Source organism: Symphodus melops (genome assembly GCF_947650265.1).
Source record: "Symphodus melops genome assembly, chromosome: 7".
In the NCBI taxonomy this organism is placed as follows: Eukaryota; Metazoa; Chordata; class Actinopteri; order Labriformes; family Labridae; genus Symphodus; species Symphodus melops.
The window spans coordinates 17987999-18009358 of NC_136697.1; the positions used below are offsets into that span (position 1 = coordinate 17987999).

Sequence of the window (21360 nt, forward strand, 5' to 3'; positions counted from 1 at the left end):
TTGTTTGGCAGCTTAACTGTCAGTTCATCGATCAAGTTCTTATTAAGAGATGCAGTGCATAAACTGAAGTTATGGGCCATGTCAAAGATAAATGTGTATCCTTATTAATAGGACAGGACATTCAAGCTCCTGTAGTGAGCTTTTAAAATGAATGCTATATAAGCTGGCTATGAAACACACTGCAATCAATAATGATATCTCAGTAGGGCAAGTAATACAGAATGAGCTGCAAAAGCAAACCAAGCCTTCAGCTAGATTATTGATAATGTATAGTAATATTTGACTCATGAAACCACAGCCACCAGGAAGGAATTAGATAAGGCAGATTTAACTATATGCTGCAGAAACTGCCTTTGTTAACTGTTAAATCAAAGCAGGATAAGAAAACTACTTGTGTTTTAACCCGAGAGATTCATAGCTTTGTCCACATGGGGTGCCAAGAGCAGCAGCACAAAATAAAAGGTCATCACAGGAGCTTTCGAGGGTAAAGCTGGCAAATTGAAATGTTTATATTATATACAAACAACATCCCTCAGAAGCCCCGGAACAATGGTGAGGTATACAAAATGGTCGCTTATGAACACTTTGTAGAACTACAAGGCAATATTGACAAATAAAAAGTCATTTTGCCCTCATTCATACAGCTTATGCTATGTAATAACATTTTTTTTACAAAAAAAAAAAGAGGACACAGTATTTTCAGGATTTGATCATTTATTCAAGACTTGATAGTGAATGCTTGTTGAAGTAAATGGTACAAAACTGTACTGTATGTAGGACAAGACAGGACTGTACTGGATACTGGCGTGGCATGACTCGGAAAATCCAATACTATCGTACTTGCATAATATATAAGTTCTAACACCCCTCATAATCAATGTCACTATAAGCCATATCTATGTGCAATTCAATATTGGCAAAAAAAGCTTTAAATCATTATGAAGTGCAATAAAGTTGAATATCTGCGTCGCTAGCTTACTTTGATTGATCTCACTTCACTGTCCAACAACAACTACGATTTTGGCGGACTGTTTCACTCAGTGTCATGTCAGTGCTTTACAATCAGTGGCGAACTTCAGGGCGGACTTCTTCCTCATCCTCCATTTCATCTTCCTCATATTCACCAGTCTCATCAGCAGTGGCGTCTTGGTACTGCTGGTACTCGGACACCAGGTCATTCATGTTGCTCTCTGCCTCAGTGAACTCCATCTCATCCATTCCTTCTCCGGTATACCAGTGGAGGAAGGCTTTGCGACGGAACATGGCAGTGAACTGCTCAGAGATCCTTCTGAACAGCTCCTGGATGGCTGTGCTGTTGCCAATGAAGGTGGCAGACATCTTGAGGCCACGTGGAGGGATGTCGCAAACAGCGGTCTTCACGTTGTTTGGGATCCATTCCACAAAGTAGCTGCTGTTCTTGTTCTGCACACTCAACATCTGTTCATCCACTTCCTTCATCGACATTCGTCCACGGAAGATAGCTGCCACAGTCAGATAGCGTCCGTGACGAGGATCGCAGGCGGCCATCATGTTCTTGGCGTCAAACATTTGCTGTGTAAGCTCTGGCACTGAGAGCGCACGATACTGCTGGCTGCCCCTACTTGTGAGGGGAGCAAAGCCCGGCAAAAAGAAATGCAAGCGTGGGAAGGGCACCATGTTCACAGCTAGTTTACGAAGGTCAGCATTGAGCTGTCCAGGGAACCGCAGGCAGGTGGTCACCCCGCTCATCGTGGCTGATACTAGGTGGTTGAGGTCTCCATAGGTAGGTGTTGTCAGCTTCAGGGTACGGAAGCAAATATCATAAAGGGCTTCGTTGTCAATGCAGAAGGTCTCATCAGTGTTTTCCACCAGCTGGTGGACAGACAGAGTGGCATTATATGGCTCCACAACAGTGTCGGACACTTTCGGAGAAGGCATGACGCTGAAGGTGTTCATGATGCGGTCGGGGTACTCCTCACGGATCTTGCTGATCAATAGGGTGCCCATTCCTGAACCTGTGCCTCCACCCAGTGAGTGGGTGAGCTGGAAGCCCTGGAGGCAGTCGCAGTTTTCCGACTCCTTCCTCACAACATCCAGGACCGAGTCGACCAGCTCTGCTCCCTCAGTGTAGTGACCCTTGGCCCAATTGTTTCCCGCTCCACTTTGACCTGCATGATTCCAGACATATTTAGAGACAGTCATTTTAAAATGAAAACAATCGTAATCTGCAAAAGCACAAGATGCATTTCCACAAAAGTGATTTCTCCAGCCCACGACAGTTTGCATTTCACAAAGTAAATAATTATTGGGTTTTTTTTTAGAAACACTATTTATTCCCGAGGGGCAATTAGCAATTAGCGCACCGCAGGAGCAGCGAACTGCATACACCCTGACAGAGCAGGGGGAGCAATTCAGGATTAAGTGTCTTGCCCAAGGTACTCCGAGGAAATGCAAAATATTCAAGTTTTTTTTTTCTTAGACTTTGATGTGAATTTAACATTATTGATAATTTCACACAAAAAGTGTACAAACAGCAGCTTAATTCAGCTATGTAAATAAATGCAAGTGATGTGATGCAAGTATCTGTTGGCCCCTTTCATTTTGTCAAAGTAGCTCTTAGATGAAGAAAAGTGCTTTGATGTTGGGTTTACAGAAAATTACATGGATTTTATAATAAAGCTTTAGGAGATTCATGACTGTGGTGTATTTTCTTGTGAAAAGAAAAAGTGGAGTCATCTTTTTTTTCGTAGTTTATTAGCCCCTGTATCCCCACTTGGCGGGATTAGCACTGCAGCATCATCTCCTAGTGGATTTCTATTTTGCTGAGTCACCTCTAGAGCTGTCAGTCTGACACAGGATGAAGGATTCACCACTGAGAGGCTACAGAAGTTTGTGAGGAACCATCCATCTCTGTCATGGTAAAACTAAACTCAGCTTAACACGATAAGACATCAATAACACAATTTAATAACATGTTATTGATTTGTGACGACACTACCGCAACGCTGTCAACTCACCGAAGACAAAGTTATCAGGCCTGAAGAGCTGTCCAAAAGGCCCAGAGCGGACTGAGTCCATGGTTCCTGGCTCCAGGTCAACCAGAATGGCACGGGGGACAAATTTGCTGCCTTTGGAAGAGAACAGTTAATAAAGGGATGGAGAGATGTAATGGAGGAAGAGTTGGAGTACGATATCGACAGTCTTAGTGAGCCTGATGTCAGAACATACAAATGACTGTATATTTTATATAATTTACATGGGATATTTTAAGGACACTACCTGCCTTCTACTGTTTATTTCACACACAGTACTTTGCTCCATTCTTTTTGTCTGTAAACTTTGCCACCAAACGGCCGCAGCATGCTGCACTGCTTATTCTTGACGGGTGGGGCTTTCAAAGTGCTGAGCTCTGAGGAGTTCATTCAAACAAAGATGTGATCCGCCCCTATCCTTACCTCTCTTTTCTGTCTCTGTCTTGCCTCTTAATGTTGCTACATTCCTGTCAACAATAGTGTCTGTTCTTTTTTTTTATTTTTATTTTTTTAGGAGGATTGGCATTTATGTGTTACAAGCAACATGCAATTTTGGTCAAGGTGAAACTGATGACAGCATGCACCACGGAAAGAAAGGATCAATAAAGCCTGATGCCAGCAACATTGATGAGGGGAGACAGTAAAACCTAATGTGCTGTTTGGGCCTACCTGCCTCTCCTTGTGTCCCTATTTATGATTTCAAAGTATTTAAGTAGACAGCTATAAATATACTGGCTATACATTATATAGTCTGTTTATTATAAGACATTTAATAGATGAACTCTAAATGTAAAAAAAATAAAAATCGGTTGCTGAGTTGAGACTGAGCGGGGTCCACTTTACAGAGACTGCAGATACCTGTACTCCCTTTAGACAGAGAGAGAGAGAGAGAGAGAGAGAGAGAGAGAGAGAGAGAGAGAGAGAGAGAGAGAGAGAGAGAGAGAGAGAGAGATTTTAGCAGATTCACTGTCCTCGTTTTTTTCTTAACTCATGCTGGGACCTACTTTCCCTTGATGCTAAATTAGTGACATGATCATGCTGTTCCATCCAGACTAGCGTCCATATAGCATAAGGTCATGCAAGGACAATGAGCAATGAAAACAATGTTTCCCCTTTTGGCAAGCCCTAAGGCACTAAGACGCAAAGATGAATTGAAACAAACTAAATTAAATGTATTTTTTTTTCTTTTACCTGAGGCTTCATTGTAGTAGACATTTATCCTCTCCAGCTGCAGGTCACTGTCACCTTGGTAGCTACCGGAGGGGTCGATGCCATGCTCATCACTTATAACCTCCCAGAACTAAGTTGGGAGAAAGGTAATCATGTTAAGGATCTGCAGCAAAGTAGCACGCTGTGAAAATAGAACTTGATGTGTCTTGCTTTACTTTTTTGTAATTGTGAATCTTTTTGATGAGAAAACGACACGCAGCAGAGGCCACATCACTGCAGCCGCTGTACCTGATTGAACCGCACCCAGCACGGTAATACACTAATAATCGATATCTAACTTTTTAAAACTTATAATAGACACCAAGAGTAAATCAATCAAAACAAGAAACCCAGTGATATAACAAGTGCATTATTCCGCATCTATATTTCAACTACATTTTTATTTTTCCTAAAACAAAACACGTTTATCATACCTTAGCCCCAATCTGATTTCCACACTGTCCAGCCTGGATGTGAACGATTTCCCTCATGGTGCGCTGCGGTTACCGGCAGAAATGATCCTGTCTCAACTTCCACTGCGTCAGGTCTTCAGTCTATTGCGTGTGTTTCTTTAAATCAGCACTCACTTCTTCATTCCCAGGACGAGTGTTGAGCCTGCGAGGTAGATAAACGTCCTGCTGGCAAGATGACGTTGCACGTAGCGCAGCATCCCAGCATCTCCGTCAGCCAATAAAAAATCAGCTGTGTGACGCAGTGGAACCAGAGGACCGTGCCGCATCATCCACCTGACATCAGCCTGTCCCACGCAGACAAATACAGTATCTGCCTGAGGTTGTCGTTTAAAGCTGAGGCAATATGTTCCCTTCTGGAAAATGTAAATCTTTACTCGTATAATACTGACAACTGCGGTTCAGTTATAGGCCTATGTGTAGAATTATTTAGCAGCAAGCTGTGTTCAAACCATATTTATCAGTAACTATTAGATATCTTCTTTGATCACATACAAACACAGTTCCAAACGTTTTTGGTTTGAATCTGAGACCGTTTTATTATTGCTATTTTGCTAAGGTTTGGTTAACTTGTTATGATTTTACATATTCTTCAACTAATGGAATCAGGTGTGCATAAAGGGACTGGATCAATAATGGATAAGATCAGCGGTAATAATTTTGGTAATCCCAAAATTGTTCAACTAGTGATGGTAATTTGTGCAAACTATAGTTTATGAGCACATGTTAGTTCCCAAGCAAATGTTAGCTCGATAAAATAATCACGACATATGATTGTCAATACATGGCAACATTTTCTTTTTGATTTATGCACTCATTTTGAAATATTTGTGTAATAGCAAAAACACACTCTCTTAGTTTCAAAAATAAAATAAAGCCTGCATGTAATATTAACTGTGGTTTCTGCATGGCCACTTGAGGCCAGCTCCAAAAGTGGGTCCACCCTGACCACACCCCATGTCAAAATACTTAACTTTACAGAAGAAATAAACAGCCAGGTCCAAATCACAGCTCTACTCTTTATAGATAATTCCTCCATTCAGATGGCTGAATATTGTTTTAACTATTGTTTTAACTAACTTGTTAACATGTATTAATGCTTTCAGCAATGCTATACACAATTAGACCATGGCAATAAGACAGTACTTAGCACATACAGTCTGTGCTAAGCAGGTAGTATGATTATTTAAAATTAGATTTGTGAAGAGAAGCATTTTAACTCAGAAATGCATTTCGCTACCTTGAATTCTTTCCACAAATATAATTTCCTAGACCCCTGAATATTTTATACATTCGTCCAGCCTTTTCTACAAGCTTTTTTAAAAACATTTAAATCTTGTTAGATGATTTTATAAAGTCAGCAATTTTCCATCATTGTCTTTAAATCAAATATGCAATAGATACAAGGCCTCCAGCCAGCAGAAAGGGTGTTCAATCTTTTTTCTTGGACCTAGTTTTAAAAATATTGAAGGTTGTTAGAATAAGGACTTGATGATATTGATAGCTGATCAATAAATAGTGGTTTATTTAACAACAGGTATGGCTTATATACAAGTGCATTATGTTTGTTAAAACAAAACAAAAATGAAATCAAACAATCAGAAATTAAAAATGGTACAATCCATGGTTTTTACATTCATTCAAATCTCCCATCTCCCCCAAGAGATTCTGAGTCGCGCAGTTGAGAGAAGCAAAACCTGAAATGTCTACACTGGGGACTTAATGTGTCTGAGACTTCTTTGTACCAAGTTCAAAACTTTACACCAGTCCATGTTATGATCCTTCATCTTATTGAAGCTGGGGGTCTCCACACATTTACTATTTACAAAGGCATAAAATGTTTTTTTTTTTTGCTTTACCACTGCTCTCTGTCTTCTTGTCTGCCTGAACGCTGGTGCTATCAATGCCGTGGATTGCTTTTACTTATTTTTAATCTAACTTATCTGCAAGGAAAGTCCAACCAAATGCATTTAGACGTCCTATCAGCACTCTGAAATAGCTGCATGAGAGTTGTGAAAATGGAAGCAACAGATCTCAGAGAAGACACTGGATGTACTGGATGCTGTGTTGTGATATTGTCTTACACAGATCAGTTTCTGCAATACGCACACTGAGACAGAGAGACTGACACTCACAGACATTGAGGACTCAGAACTATGTGAAACTACTGACCACTGCAGATAACCCAGGTGCTGCTGCAGACACAAAAAAACCCTGATTAAATCCAGTTTAACCATCCTGTTTTACAAGACTGATTACATATGGGTCTATTGCAAAAGTTGTGTTATTAGTCATTTTTGTATCATATGCAAAATCCTACTCAATTTTCCCTTTTTTTTTTTTATTTTTTTTTTTACTGTCAATACACCACCAAATTTGACATCACATGATAGCAGGGTATTGTGCTTTGAGGCTTAGCAGCATGGCATATGTATGTAAGACATGAAATGTTCATATGAAACTTTCACTTTATGGAAGTTTTTTTTTTTACATCATGGTGTTTTAAAAGATCATTATTGACTAAACCAAATACAGCTTTTACACTTTGAATAAAACTGCTTTTAAGAAAAATCCACCATAGTTATTTGTGCTCAACCATTCACATACCAAAGGGTATATTGCCTTTGCAAGTGCACATTTAACTTGGATTAATGCAAAAGACAATTTTAAATGACTCAAGTACCTGCAAGATTTGTTACAATAGTACCACAAGATGTGGTAAATGACAGAAATCTGGAGTTATTGATTCCTGAATGACACCTTGATAGCTCACCAGTATGCCCTGCATAAGTGATATACTAAGAGAAGGTTATATCACATTTGAAATGACAAGACATCACTCAGTTGGCTCTTATGTTTTACAGTAACATGTAACTATTATTCCCATGTATTATTATTGTTGTTGTAAACAGTGGTCTATCCGTAATCACATCTTTCACTAATATTACAACCTCCAATGCATGGAGTATGTAACTACACTTGTTGAGTTACACACAAGTCAAGTAATATCGCTGTCCACAGGTGGACACAGACGTTGGAAGAAAAAGTGTCTCCTTAATAAAGAGTCCGTCTTTTTTACATCAATAGATTCATGGAGCTATAAATAAGAATTCAATTTGTATTGTAAAATGTCAATGTGACAAATAAATGAGATATTGCATTTTTTTTAAGGTAAACTTAGTTGTGCGCATGAATGTATTTACATACATGAACTATGTTAATGCCAGAACATGATTTGGATAACACACTTAACGTTAGCAATGCTTTGAGAGGTGGCGATCCTTTTGAACATTTCATCATCCATTGATTTCATTTCGGAAAAACATTTGTGTCTTTTCTTAAAGTTTGCTTATTTGTTTAGCTGACACGTTCACAATTATTTTCATGCTTTGTCCCAACTGCAAAGAAGAAGATGCCACCCCACTGAGGTGGCAGAAATACTGTAAGAATAAAGTAGAGGTATAATAAGGGCACGCCATGGGAGATTATTCAAAATAATATTTGTTTCAATATAAAAAAAGACTCAATCAAGCTCAACAACTAATTATCAATTTACATACAATATCACATTTACAAATAAGAGCATTTGCATACCATACATTTCATCGACTGAAATGATTTGGAAAAATAAGTTTCTTTAGACCAACAAAATATGGGTCATTATTTTCTCAAACATCGCTGTAGCAATCTAAATCTCAACTGTCAATTCTGACTCATCTAATTGTGATACAGTGTGTTGCTTTTTCTATTCCAATACACAATTTGGGTTTTCTTTTGTTCCTAAACTGTTGAAAAGGTTTTATCAGCTTTACTCTAATCCACTTCACAAAGCAATATTTCCCCAAACAGGACAATACTGCATTTATAATATTTTTGGCACTGTGTCTACATTTGATTTTGGTCTGAGTTGTTTTTGGCTTTGTATTTAGAGAAATCCCTCCAATTTGGATTGTTTTCCTCTGTAACGGCAAAGAAGAAGAAAAAATACCATGTAACATTCAGATTGTTTGTTGTGAATACAGGTAAGGCGATATTTTAATACAAATGTTAGACGGACGTTTTTGACGTTTTATTCGAACCAAAGTAGTAGTGATCAGATTTTTTTGTTTGTTTTGTTTTTAGAATAAATGCATTTCTCACCACTCTTGATTGTTGGTATAGTTGTAAGTCTCTTTAAAATGACAGACAGTGATTTCCCATTCATTTACATCAAAGTAGTTTAAAGGCTGGTGATTTCCAGTGACATTCAAAAGAAGGGCAAAAAGATCCTGTCACATTGTCACAAAACCAGCCTGTGGCACTCTCTCTGTTGCGTGGTGTCATTTATTGGCTTAACGCAGGGTGGGGGAGGGCATTGAGAAACATACAGCAGCTCATTAAGACATGTTTACTCGACCCCAGGTTCTGGATAGCCTTCATCGATTGCCTGGAGTCTGAGCAGGACAGTTCATGCCCCGTCGTGGTTAGTCATTTTGCATTGGCTGCTTCGACGTGCAACCATAAAGCTTCTTTTCTTGGCTGCATCCAACACTTGATCATGATGAGGCCATGCCGTTGACAGTGTTGTTTTCTGTGCTGGCACTGATGGAAAGGACACCAGAGTCAATGGGGGAGGAGACGGTGCAGTCCAATAGAAATGGGGGTGTTGCTTCTGTAGAGTCTGGATCGCTGATTGAAGGGGGTACTGAATCTAGAGCAATGGGGGGAACTGAATCCTGCCCTGGCTGGACAATGTCTGTCAAAGAGATTGACTCTGGGGGAGGGATATGAACAATGTCTGTGACAGGGGGATTGGTAGGAGTGGGTGTAGGGGTGTCAGTATCTGGAACAGGGGGAGGGAATGAGTCTGCTGAGGGTATATGATCTTGGTCAATAGGTGGGGGCAGACTGGGTGAAGGGAAATTAGTGACTGGGGAAAGGGTATCATTTGCACAGGGAGTTGGGTCTACCTGTGCCGGTTCAGAGTCTATGACAGGAGGTTTTTCAAAGTCTTTACTGGAGGGCGTACATGTGGTTTCATCTACTATTTCTAAATGAATATCTGAGTGTTTGCCAGTGAGGGGTGGAGGGTCAGTGGAAATGTTGCAGTCCGTCATCGGAACAGGAGATGGCATAGGAGACGGCAGGGGACTTTCATGCATAGATGGAGAAGGTAAATCTTCTACAGTGTCGTTAGAGTCTTCTTGCAAAGTTGGATCAAATTCTGCGTTGATATTTTTGATATTGTTACCCATGGGGTTTGGGGATTCTAACGTGGAAGTGGGCGGGGGTTCGATGATGGGGATGGTGTGTATCAATAAAGAACCAGGCACAGTTTGAGGGACAGGGGGAGTTGAAGAGTCTGAAGAGGGGGAAGGGGTATTGGGAATCTCTTTTATTGGGGAAGGACTAATGTCATTCTCTTCAGGCGTGGCGGAATCAGTTAATGGCTCAATGGATTCCAGGACTATTGCTGGGAGTTCTTCTGCGTTGGCTAAAAGTGGGTCTGTGATGCACTGGGCTTTGTGTAAAGGCGTGGAAGACATCAGATGCGCTTTACTTGCATGTATGATGCCGTCTTTACCCAGGGATGTGATGGGTGGTGTGGCTGAAAGTGAGTGGCCATTGGGGCCTTTAGAGTCAGGCTTGCCAGGGTGCACCTCCATGAACGCTGGAGCAGACACATCGGCGACCGACAGAGCAGTCAAATCGACAGCTGAGGAGGCAGTGGAGTCCATCGTTGACACTGCAGTGTTGGCCGCCTCGTGGAGTGGCGTGTCATGCACCCTGGTGTAGTCCCTGCTGCTTTCAGATTGAGCCAGCAGGAGGCGCTGTTCTCCAGGTTTCTTTGGCGGAAGGAGAGGCTGGCGGGTGTAGCTCTCGCCGTCAGCCAGGGTCTCAGGGAGGGGCTGGTAGCGTGTTTCAGGCAGCAGTAGGATGCAGATGATGCAGATGAGGGTGCAGCAGGCAAAGATAATGTGATGAAGGAAATACCCCTTCTGATTGTGGAGCTCCATGATTGGTGCAGTCAGCATGCCAAAGCCAGCACTGGCCAGGACTAGGCCTAGACCACCACCCCTATGAAGAGAGGGCAAATATTACTACATAGTCAAATAAAGTGCGGCTCATCTGAAATCATCATTTTGCAGGGACTGAAAAACAGCGTCATATATGTGATATATCAGGGAAATGTTTCAGTTGACATTTTATCAAACAGCAGCGAAGAGAGCTGCAGTACCATTAAACACATCCTCTACTTGCAGTCACACTCATGTAGTTTCCTAAGTTCACCATCAGATGTCGCCCTCTGAACACTGTCAGCAAAAACAACACGCCTTACGTAACCACGGATAAAGAACATCCAGGGCTGTGTCATATATTCTCAGAGGGGATTGCTCATTTGTACAAGATGTGGATTACATTTGACACTGAACTGTGAGAGGCTGTTGTTTCCTGCAGTTCAACAATTTCATACCTTCATTTAACAGGAGGTGAAGCTGTTAATCCATCTGGAGCATCTAATGCTATGGAAATCAACCACTGCAATAACTCAATTAAAAGCTAGACGACATATTTAAACAGAGACAAATGATGTGCAACTCTTGTTAAATTGAGGTCTTGACAATTTCTCTGATGACTCATAAATGCATGATATTAATCCTTAGATTTTACAAATATTATCACACAAAAACACAATGAACAAATAGTGCTCTACATTTCAAACACATCCGCTCAAAAATCAAAAGCAGCTCATCCACTTTTCCTCCTCTTCCGCTGTTGTAACAGTTGCAGTGTTAAAGTGGGCTTACCTGATCACAGTGGGCGTAATCTCGGCGCAGAAGAAGATACTCAAGTTGCTGACTGCGTGGGAGGAGAACATGCCGATGATGGAGAAGGCGACTGAGAAGTTCTTATTCAGCGTACTGGAGTTATCTGCAGACAAAGCAGGAGACACACGTTTGCCAGTTTGCACTAATTAAGATGAGTAATTTGCAAAAGGACCAGAGTCCTTTTGCAAATGTCTTTTTTAAAGGGGTGGCATAACAACAAGCATGTATTTAAGGAGATAATGCACTATATTGTGTTATTACAATAAAATGATACTGCGTTACTGAGTTAACAAGTTAGCAAGTTATCAATTTAACAAAAAAATTATTATGAATTACTCATGCGGGCTTATCTTCTTTGATAACGTGAGGCGTCTGAGTGATTCCTTCAGACTCAGGGTTTCTTTTTTTTGAATCTTTGCTTGCTCAGTTCAAGTACATTTTTTTTTTTTTTTTTTTTTACAGCTCTTAAACAGACATTTAAAACTGAACTTTAAATTCGACAACATTTTCACCAACTTTAATTTCTACTTATTGAAGCACTTCTTTGCTTCAGTGGGATGCCACATACTGTACCGCTTCAGTAAAACTGAACATATTTACAAACTTATTCTAGCTCTGCAAAAGACCTTAGAATATGTTCAAGTGAATTCCTGAAATGAAGAATGTATAATCACAACTGATTGAAAATTGCATGTAGAGGTAAAGAGCCAAGAAAATATGATGGCCTATCCAAAGCTAATGTATGGATTAGGAATGCATAAGACATGGTGAAGATGATGCACTGTGATCATTTCTTGTTCTTGCTTTAGTGAGGACAGAATAACGATATTGATAAACAGGGGAGAAACCAAAAGGAATGCTAGTTGTGTGATTCACAGCTCTATAACAAAGAGGCTCACCCTCTTCAACACAAAGGGGATAAACAAAGGGAATAGTGAGACATAATTACATCGAGCACTTCATTATGTGTCTCTGCAGGGCATGGATACGCCAAATGAAATACTGGAAGAGGCCTGCATGCTGCACATTTTCTAAAACCTCATCAAGATAGGGCAATAATTCAATTCCCACAATAACAGATGTAAGGCTGATAGAGGCGACTGGGCACTTTTGATTGTTATCAATAAGTTTATCTCCCTAATTTAAGTGCAACACTTCATTAGAACAGCAATAAATCCTACCTATATTCAGATGGTCACTGTACTTCCCCAGCACTGTAGGAGAGAGGAGGAGGATACAAGATATGTGTCAGTAAGAAAACACAGTCAAATGTCACAATCACTCATAAAGTAGGACCAGATTAAATCCAGAGTCAAACATCAGAAACTAAAACAAGAACACATGTTGAGCAAATCTCGTCATTACACTGCTGCAATAGTCCGACGGTAAACATGAAACTTGTGTGTTGATGTAGGTTAAACATTAAGCCTGGTACGTTTGTAACTAAATAAACCGACTTGTGTACCGTTTTGATCATCTGGAGCCCTTTTTGGTAAACATTGACTAAAGCAGCAGTTTGTAATCATGTCCGACTACTCCATTAGAAACAAGTCAAGGCCGCAGAGCCCTCAGGACGCCCACTGACAACTCCAACAACATTTGTGGACAATGTGGACTGCTGATAAGTCCAGATGTCTCAAATGAAGTCTGTGCTGCTTCTAAAAACAGCTTTGTTTGCAAATTACAAAAACAATGACTGGCTGAAAATTACTTTTGTGTTCATCACCGAATAGAGATCATTAAGAGGACTCACATAAGTAGAGTAGATACTTTTTAAATCAAAACAGATATGCACATCCTTTAAATCTATTGTTTTTAAAGTTGTACCTATTAGATCTTATTTTCTATGGCCATCAAACCACAAAAAGATGGAATTCATATTAACACATTTCATGATATATTTCAGTACATTTAACAAGTATCAAAATGTCTCTAAAAAAGAAACATATCAACACATTCATTTTATTTATAAAGCGGCCATGTTGAATAGTGAACATGATGGGACCGTTTATGTGGACATTTTGAAAGAAGCTGTGTGATATGATCATGTCATCATAAAAGGGTTGTACTGTCAGTCAATATGCACAAAAAAGACAACATTTAGTGCAGCATTAAGATGATACAGCCCCGGGCTGTTACATTCTTTTAAGAGATTCACCTGGCTTCATTAAAACTGTGTTTAAAAACCTACAAGATCAACTGTTTCTCAAGGCTGTCAAAATGGTCTCTAACAGCATGCTGATGATGTTTTTAGAAAACGTTGAATAAACACGATAAAAATGGAATACCTGCCAGAGCACATTTTGCAGTCTTGGGTGAAATCAGACGAAGTAACCTAGGAAGTATTTCAAAACAGCTACAACTATGTCCTCTAAAATGAAAAGTATGCCAAACAGTGCAGAGATGTGCATCAGCGTGTAGTTTTTTTTGGTGACAATGCAGATTTATGGTACAATTATTTGAATTAATGACACTTACACAGAGAAAACTTTGTAGAAGGATTGGCTCTTAGTTAATTTTTGTATTTCAAAGAGATCAATGGGCAAAAAGAAACAATATGAATACCCTTTTTTCAAGTTAGTGTGCCCATTAAGGTAGACAAGTCCTGATTTATTTCCTGCCTCTCAATTCTGAAGACAAACAAAACCAACAAACGTCACCATTGCAATACACTTCATGTATAACTGGACATGTGTCCTTCAAAAGAAAACTCACAGTTAAGCAGGCCCAGCTGCAGCAGCGAGGCCAGGGCAGTGATAATCATAAACATGAGGAGGCCGCCCCGTCGGCCCATCAGACCCACCGCGGGGCAAAGGGCCATGCAAGACGCCACGGCGATGCCTGCCATGGTGTAGTAGTCTGCATAGAAGTTATGAAACATGGTCGTCTCCTGGGCTTCAGGGTCCATCATGCTACGGGCGAAGCAGTGGTGGATCCCGTAGCCTGTTAGCCTTCATACAGAACATACAGAGGGCAAAATGATCAGACACGCAGAGCAGCAGAGAATACTGAGGCTAAGTTAGGGGCAAAACAAATACAGTAGGGGGAATGATAAATCAAATGTGAAATTAATAAGAGGGAGGGAATGAAATGGTAAACACAAAGATAGAAAAGAAGCTACAAAATACAGAAAAACTGCGTCAAGGTAAACTAAAAGACAAATCTGATAAAAACAATTAAGACATTTCAAGCTCGAGCTCCTTATTCCCCTCTCATCTCTACATTTACACACATGTAAACACTGACTGACTGACTGACACACAAGCACACAACCCCCATAGGTATCCAAAAAAAAGAAAAAGCAAGCAAACACACACCCTCTCCCTTGGCTGTCTAATGTTTCATAAGGACACAGCTCATGTAAAATTAATGCTGACTGAGAGAGTCAGGGACACAGAGAAGCAGAGCTAGAGCAGCTCTGCCTCTCTGAGATGGAGAGAGAAGAACAGAGATCCCTCCTGAGATGAAAAGAGAGAGCAGAGAAAATACAGAAGGAAAAAGGCAGGGTTGCTGATCAATGCAGTATCAAGCCGACAGGTTAATAGTGGCATCTTGGCAGCACAAAATGGCGTGTCTGACAGGCACTGCCTCGCCCTGCACACACATACAGGCACACACACATTTCCCCTTTTTTTTCCCTCTGGGTTTTCAGATCCTCTCACCTACAGAACTTGACTTGTCACCATCCAAACTGTTTTGTTTTTTTGTTTTTTTTTTCAGAAGTAACACAGAAGACAGACACTCACGAGTTGACGCAGAGCACAACAATATTCTTCCACAGGTTCCTCGTCCCGACCATTTTCACGATGCACGTCTTTTTGGGCTTCTTTTGAAGAGCTTTCTGCAGCTCTGGAAAAAAGAAAACACATTCATGTTATAGAAGTGAAAATATACGACCTAAGTAGAACATTTCAATAATCAAGCACAATCGTTATTCCTTATATTTTCACATAATCGGCTGATCATGGGACGCCCAGTTTCTCTTTTAGTTCACCCTTTAATCTTTTTGATCTTTGTTCTGCATCGTCTATGTCTGTTATCTTACTTATATTACATTCCAAAGCAAATAAGGGAGAAATTAAACCTTAAATAATTGTACCAAGATTCACTTTGATTACACAAAGAAACACTTGGTTGTTACCATGGACCGTAATGTTGTTACCCTCAACGGCTTCAGGGGGGGGCTGTAAAAAATACTTTCAAAAGCCACATGATGAACCTCTGAACCATGACGAGTACGTCAATAAACTCAAGACGGCAAAGCATTTATGACTTAAAGGAGACACTGGGATCTTTCAAAGAAATCATTATTTGTGAGAAGCACAAAATAATACAAAACACAGTTTTGCACATGTATAGATATAAAAACAAAACTTTTTTTATTTGAGTTTTACCAACATGCACACTGACTTTAGTTCACCATAGTGAGGTGATATTAACCTGCTTATAAATCCATCAGTCTGCAGTAAATATCATCCCTTAAAATGGAGTGTTCAGCTTAAAACAAACAATTTGATTCTCTTAAAGAGATAAACAAGGGTGCCCCTGATTTCTTACAACCACAAACAAATGCCACCTTTGGTTTCGAAACGCATTTTCATCCCCCTCCTCCCTCTCTGCTTTGTCTAACAGGCACTGCATGAGACTGCTGCTCACAGAAGAACAGGAACATTTCCTGTGAGGCCAACAACACCCCTGAGCCGTCGCTGATATGTGACATCGCACACACTGTGGATGTTTTAGTATGAGACTGCGGGTTTCTACAGAAACACACCTTGGTTTATGTGGTACTGAATGTCCGTGTTGACTCAGGCATGTGACGGCATTCCACACACCAACGCCTCGAGGTTATCTCCGGCTCTAAAACTGAGGTTTTCCTACTGTAGGCAAATTAGTACGCTCACTTTCCAAAGATGAACTAATCAGCAGATACGCATGCATCTGTCCTGTCTCTGTGCTTTAAAAGTTCCTCAGCTGTGATTAAAAAAAAACAAAAAACAATGAGTACATTTTGTGCCCGACCTGCTGTTTAAGGCTGAGTGGTTAAAAGTAGGAAATATTACTGTGTCAGGGACACACAGTTACTATAAAACAAGAGCGGGTAATAAATGTCGATGGCACAGTTATTTTGTTAATGCTGCAGTTTCAGAGTTTGAAAATAGTATAGCTGATTTCACACCGAGTGGCTTCTCTTTGAGTATTTTTCCAGCCATCGTGCTTAAATGGTAAAAAATAAAATAAACCCTGTTAAATCCAATTTCAAGTTCTATTAGCCATGACACTACCAATGGCAGGCCTTTTATCTTCGACCCCATCCGTCCTCATAATGCAGACTCAAACAGTTAACCCGGCCTCAAAGGTCAAGTGTCTGACCGTTGTCCATCTGCCATCACAAGTCCATCCACCCATGCTTTAATGAAATAAAGGCGCATTATAGAGTCATAATGCAATGTACAACACTCACTGCTACATCTGAATGGCCTGTTTCTATGGTAACCAGGCAGGAAACTGAAATAACCTTGTCAATCCACCCTTTTTTTTTTTTACATTCTTTTTTTTTTAGGAAGAACAGCTTTGGGAATACAACATACCAAACAAAAAAGCTTTAATTATGACAATGCAGCAACACTGAGACAAATGTTAAGATTTAAAATGACCAACAGACACAGTAATTATAATATCACTAAAAGTACAACTTTAATATGTCGTTTCAATGTAAGCAATATGGTCACCTGTGAGGATATTATCTGAGTCGAGCTCCATGTTCACTCGGTTTTTCTGTGCGATGTGTCCCATGATCCACTTGGAGCGACAGTACTGCTGAGTGGCCAGAAGCCAACGCAGTGACTCAGGGAAAATCCTGAGGAAAAGACGGGGGATATCCTTGTTAATAAGGCAAAGATTAGCTGATAAAAATGAAAAGAACTGGCGGATTTCTCTCTCTTATTAAAAACTTCTCAAATGTTTTAAACAAAATGAAAAAAAAAAGAAAATCCTTGTTAAATTATTCACATGAAGGACAGTCTTTCTAATTCTTCCCACTAACTCTTGAATAGCAATAACGTGCGTCTCAAATAAGCCTGACACACATGATATGAACAAATAAACAGATAGTTTTACTGTCACTTGTCACACTTTGTTGTCTGATCTGTGTTTTGCATGATGGAGCACATATTTCTCTCCTGAGCTGTACGCTTCCTTCTCACAAATGTTAAAAGTCATCCAAAACAACAACAAATTTGACCCTGGTCTGGAACAGAACAGAATGTATGATCTTGCACTGGTGTAGCTTGATGTTGTTTACCTGAACTCAGCAAACTTTGATAGTAGTAGTGAACTCTTCTGTCCCTCAGCTGTATTATGTACACACACAGTCACCTTGTCACAGACATGTTCAGTTTGTCACCTTAGTCACTGTTAATCAACAAAGTCATCATGGGTCCACATTCATGACAGTGTGACCTAACTGATTGTTTTCTGTGTGCTGTTTTTATGCCTTTTTTCCCCACTCGTGTCAACAAACGAATGCCCTCGAGTTTTAGGGTAAGGTTATTTTGAAGGCCATGATCACGTGATAACAAAGTGTTACAAGTACCTTCAACAGCAACTTCTGAGTGATAAGGGATACGCATTGTGTTTCACTCGTTTATTAGAACGATTACACTGATTTATGTCTCAGGTTTCTGACCCCTGCACTGCTCCATTATGGGAATACCATCAATGCCCCATCAGTTCCCCTCTAAGTGTCCTGCAGTGATTGAAGTGCACTGTATTGATGTTCGATTAGATTAGTGTCTCATATTATTTCAACAGTTTCTCAGGGGAAACGGCTTTGTTTTATACTGCACCTTTAAAACATGCGAAGGCCTTTAACACTGTGGTTAAATGGACGTTCTTGGGTTTTTCTTCTGCTGGCTTTGTACATATTAGCAATGCTGTTGAGAACTGTGCATTACAAAAGAATCCACTGAAATTAAATCAAGAGGATTTATTGCTTGAGCTGGAGTAAAAGGAACTGTGGTCACAGCAGAGGTCACTGGAAGTGTGTTAATGACATTTATTTCAGCTGAGAATTTACAAGTTGTCCTTGGAGTTCCTTCTTCACTTTTTAACGTTTGAAACAAGAATGTCTGAAAAGGCCTCTTTGGAGTAACAATGTTTAATTCATACGACATAAACATTCAAAACAACATATTTTTTTAATGAGAATTTAGCACATGTTGAATTTTAGTGCATATGGTGCCACATATTTACCCATTACAAGGGCATCATGTCAAACGGCGAATAGTGAAAAACACCTTTTAAACAACAGAAGTGGGTGCAAAAGAGCAGCAGACTCCTGGTTCTATTCCTCACCAGATGTAGGACAGCATCAGCAGGAGGGGGCAGATGATGACCGCTTGGAGAACCTGCCAGTCTCGACAGAGGTAAGCCAACCCGGGCATCAACAGCTGACCGCCCAACACTACAAAATTGGCGACCATGGTCATGGAGAAACGCCATCCTGGCAGGCACAGCTCTATTCCTGGCAGAGAAGAACAAAGAGGAGAGATAAAGAAGGAGAGAAAAGTCTGTTATAAGGTTTTCTGCAACTGAGACAAACAATAAGGCCTTATGTGAAAACACGGAACAAAAGCCTTCCAGAATTAGAATCACAAAAACGTTAATATACCAAATACGGAAAATAAGACATGCTTCATGCTATCATATAAATCATACTGAAAGTAGGAATAAAAGTTAGAATAACACTATTTACATTGATTCCCAGATGAGTCGGAAATAACTGCTTCTTAGCTGTTATTAAAACCCAAGACAGACTTTACATATAAAACCATTAATGGCCCAGAGTCTTTCTGTCAACATAAAAAGGAGTCTAGCATGATTTGTCCCTGACGTTTACAGAAACAGTCCAGAGTTCATCAATCAAACCTCTGGAAAGGTGACGCACGGCAGGCTGTAACATGGATCCTGACAATGCCTTTGATCTCAATGCAGAGTTTTTATATTCACATCCACAGACATTATCCCCAGGCCATTGTACATTGTACTGAATAAATACTGTGACTTTTAACGGAAAAAAACACTACAACTTTCTTTACCTATCCTTGACTCAGAGTAACCCCTTTTCTGATTTTGGATGTCTGGATAAAAGAATGTTTGGACAAAGGAACACATTTTAAGACCTCACCTTGCACGCTGTAAAATATATTTTTCTTCAATTGTCTAACCTTCAACGCATTAGAAAATTCATGGCTCACAGCACACAAAAAAAGCATCAATACGTCTTTTGTATCAAAAACAATAAAAGGTCACTGTTACAGCTACAGAGCAGCGCAGAGTTTGTGACATTAAATCAAGGCGATAAATCAGCATGAACTGTTGTTGTTCAGAGACAGTAGACAGATCAAGACAGTAAGCTGCTGTAAGAGAGAACTAACTAGAAAGAGGTTCCTTGTACTCAATTCTCCTCTGTCAGAATAGCACTGATTCATTCAGCCAGCCATTAGCATGCACAGCACACTGGCAGCAAGTAACCACAGACAGTTCAGGCCTTTAGTTACTGCAGAGTAGAGCATGACTTCACATCAGCCCATAGAAAGTACAGAGTACTGTAATGCTCCTTTCTTCAAACTACACAAATCTTTTGTGCCGCTTCATTCATCCTTTTTGTTAAACATTGCTGTTTTTTCTTTAATGGGTCTTTTCTAGTGGTCAGAAATGTGAACAGTCTCCAGATGGGCCTTTCAAGGTGACAAGGCCAGCATAATACAGTGGGTGTCGACTGCCCAGCTTCATTCCAGTGGAAAAGACCGGAATTTCAATTAGGACTTGCCCCCTTCTGAGGACATGAATAATGCTCTCTGTTCACAGACACTATCGCAGCTGGAATGACAAAGCCAATGAGCTGAGAGCAGGGCGATGGGTGCAAGACCTGCTGAGTTTGAACCAGCTAACCTCAGGACCCCTTCCCTGTTTGCCGCTGGGAGAAAAGTAACGGTTCACTGCTTGTGGGATTTGAATTCTTCAGTTATGTATAAGGCATCATGTGTGCTGATCAGGCCGGCGTATTGTGACGGGAAAAGTACATCCTGTGGTGAGCTATAGAAGAGTGTTCACACGCATGGACAAACTCCATCACATTTCAGTCTGAGCTACTGTGTATCATAAATATATCAACCAAAATAAGTGTTACAAAAACATACAAAAAGGTGGTACATGTTCTGTACATGGAGCAACAAAATCAGGACCAAAGTTTCTGGAAAGGAAAGGAGGCTCTGAGCTCCTTACTCCGGCTGACCCTAATCCTTCACAAACCCATTAGATCAGCATTCCCACAATGCTCTGCTGCGCCCTCTGTTCTACTGACATAAATAATCTAATTTCCTTACAAGAAACTCACTAATGATGCAAGCAAATGTCTCTGGGGTAACAAAACTAGCAGAATATACATCTTATAAAAGAAGGACACATTTGAATGCATTGGGACACTAACTGTACACAATGAAAGTGGAAATGACATCATCAATGATTGAGCCAATAGCCAATTAATAATAGTGGTAATCCTTAAAGAAGCTTTGCTTGTTTTGCTGACTTTGGCAAAACAAGAATATGAATCACACGCTCTGACTGCTACACACTGCAACAGCTCACCAGCCTTCTGTCATGTCAAGTACAGAGCTCAGTCAAGGCGGCCCATTGTTTTACAAGTGAAAGAGATTGGTTGACCACTAAAGGCACTCAGTGCAGCCACTCCCTGTACCCACAGGCTAATGTTGGGACCTTTCACTGGTCACATGAGATCCGTATGGCTCCATGCCATGATTTCTCGGTCTAATCCCAGCCACTCAATCCAGTAAGGAC

General features: G+C 40.3%; 2 protein-coding genes across 3 annotated transcripts in view; both read right to left on the reverse strand.

Annotated features, from left to right (window-relative positions):
- Nucleotides 1-696: 696 nt before the first annotated feature.
- On the reverse strand, nucleotides 697-4852 carry LOC306826745 (tubulin beta-2B chain-like). Its single transcript, XM_079348253.1, has 4 exons — nucleotides 4655-4852; nucleotides 4203-4311; nucleotides 2997-3107; nucleotides 697-2147 (listed from the first exon to the last, which is right to left on the reverse strand). Exons 1-4 carry the CDS (start codon nucleotides 4709-4711, stop codon nucleotides 1063-1065), a joined length of 1362 nt encoding a protein of 453 aa, XP_079204379.1. The 5' UTR covers nucleotides 4712-4852; the 3' UTR covers nucleotides 697-1062.
- A 1339-nt stretch (nucleotides 4853-6191) lies between these two features.
- Nucleotides 6192-21360, reverse strand: part of LOC306826707 (solute carrier family 22 member 23-like) — a 34429-nt gene continuing 19260 nt past the window's right edge. For both annotated transcript variants that reach the window (XM_079348186.1, XM_079348187.1), the window contains 7 exons: nucleotides 18856-19024; nucleotides 17232-17359; nucleotides 15246-15348; nucleotides 14215-14450; nucleotides 12681-12713; nucleotides 11479-11602; nucleotides 6192-10747 (listed from right to left, as the gene is read on the reverse strand). In XM_079348186.1, the coding sequence (XP_079204312.1) occupies nucleotides 9226-10747; nucleotides 11479-11602; nucleotides 12681-12713; nucleotides 14215-14450; nucleotides 15246-15348; nucleotides 17232-17359; nucleotides 18856-19024 (2315 nt within the window). In that variant the 3' untranslated portion in view covers nucleotides 6192-9225. The remainder of the gene's footprint in view (nucleotides 10748-11478; nucleotides 11603-12680; nucleotides 12714-14214; nucleotides 14451-15245; nucleotides 15349-17231; nucleotides 17360-18855; nucleotides 19025-21360) is intronic.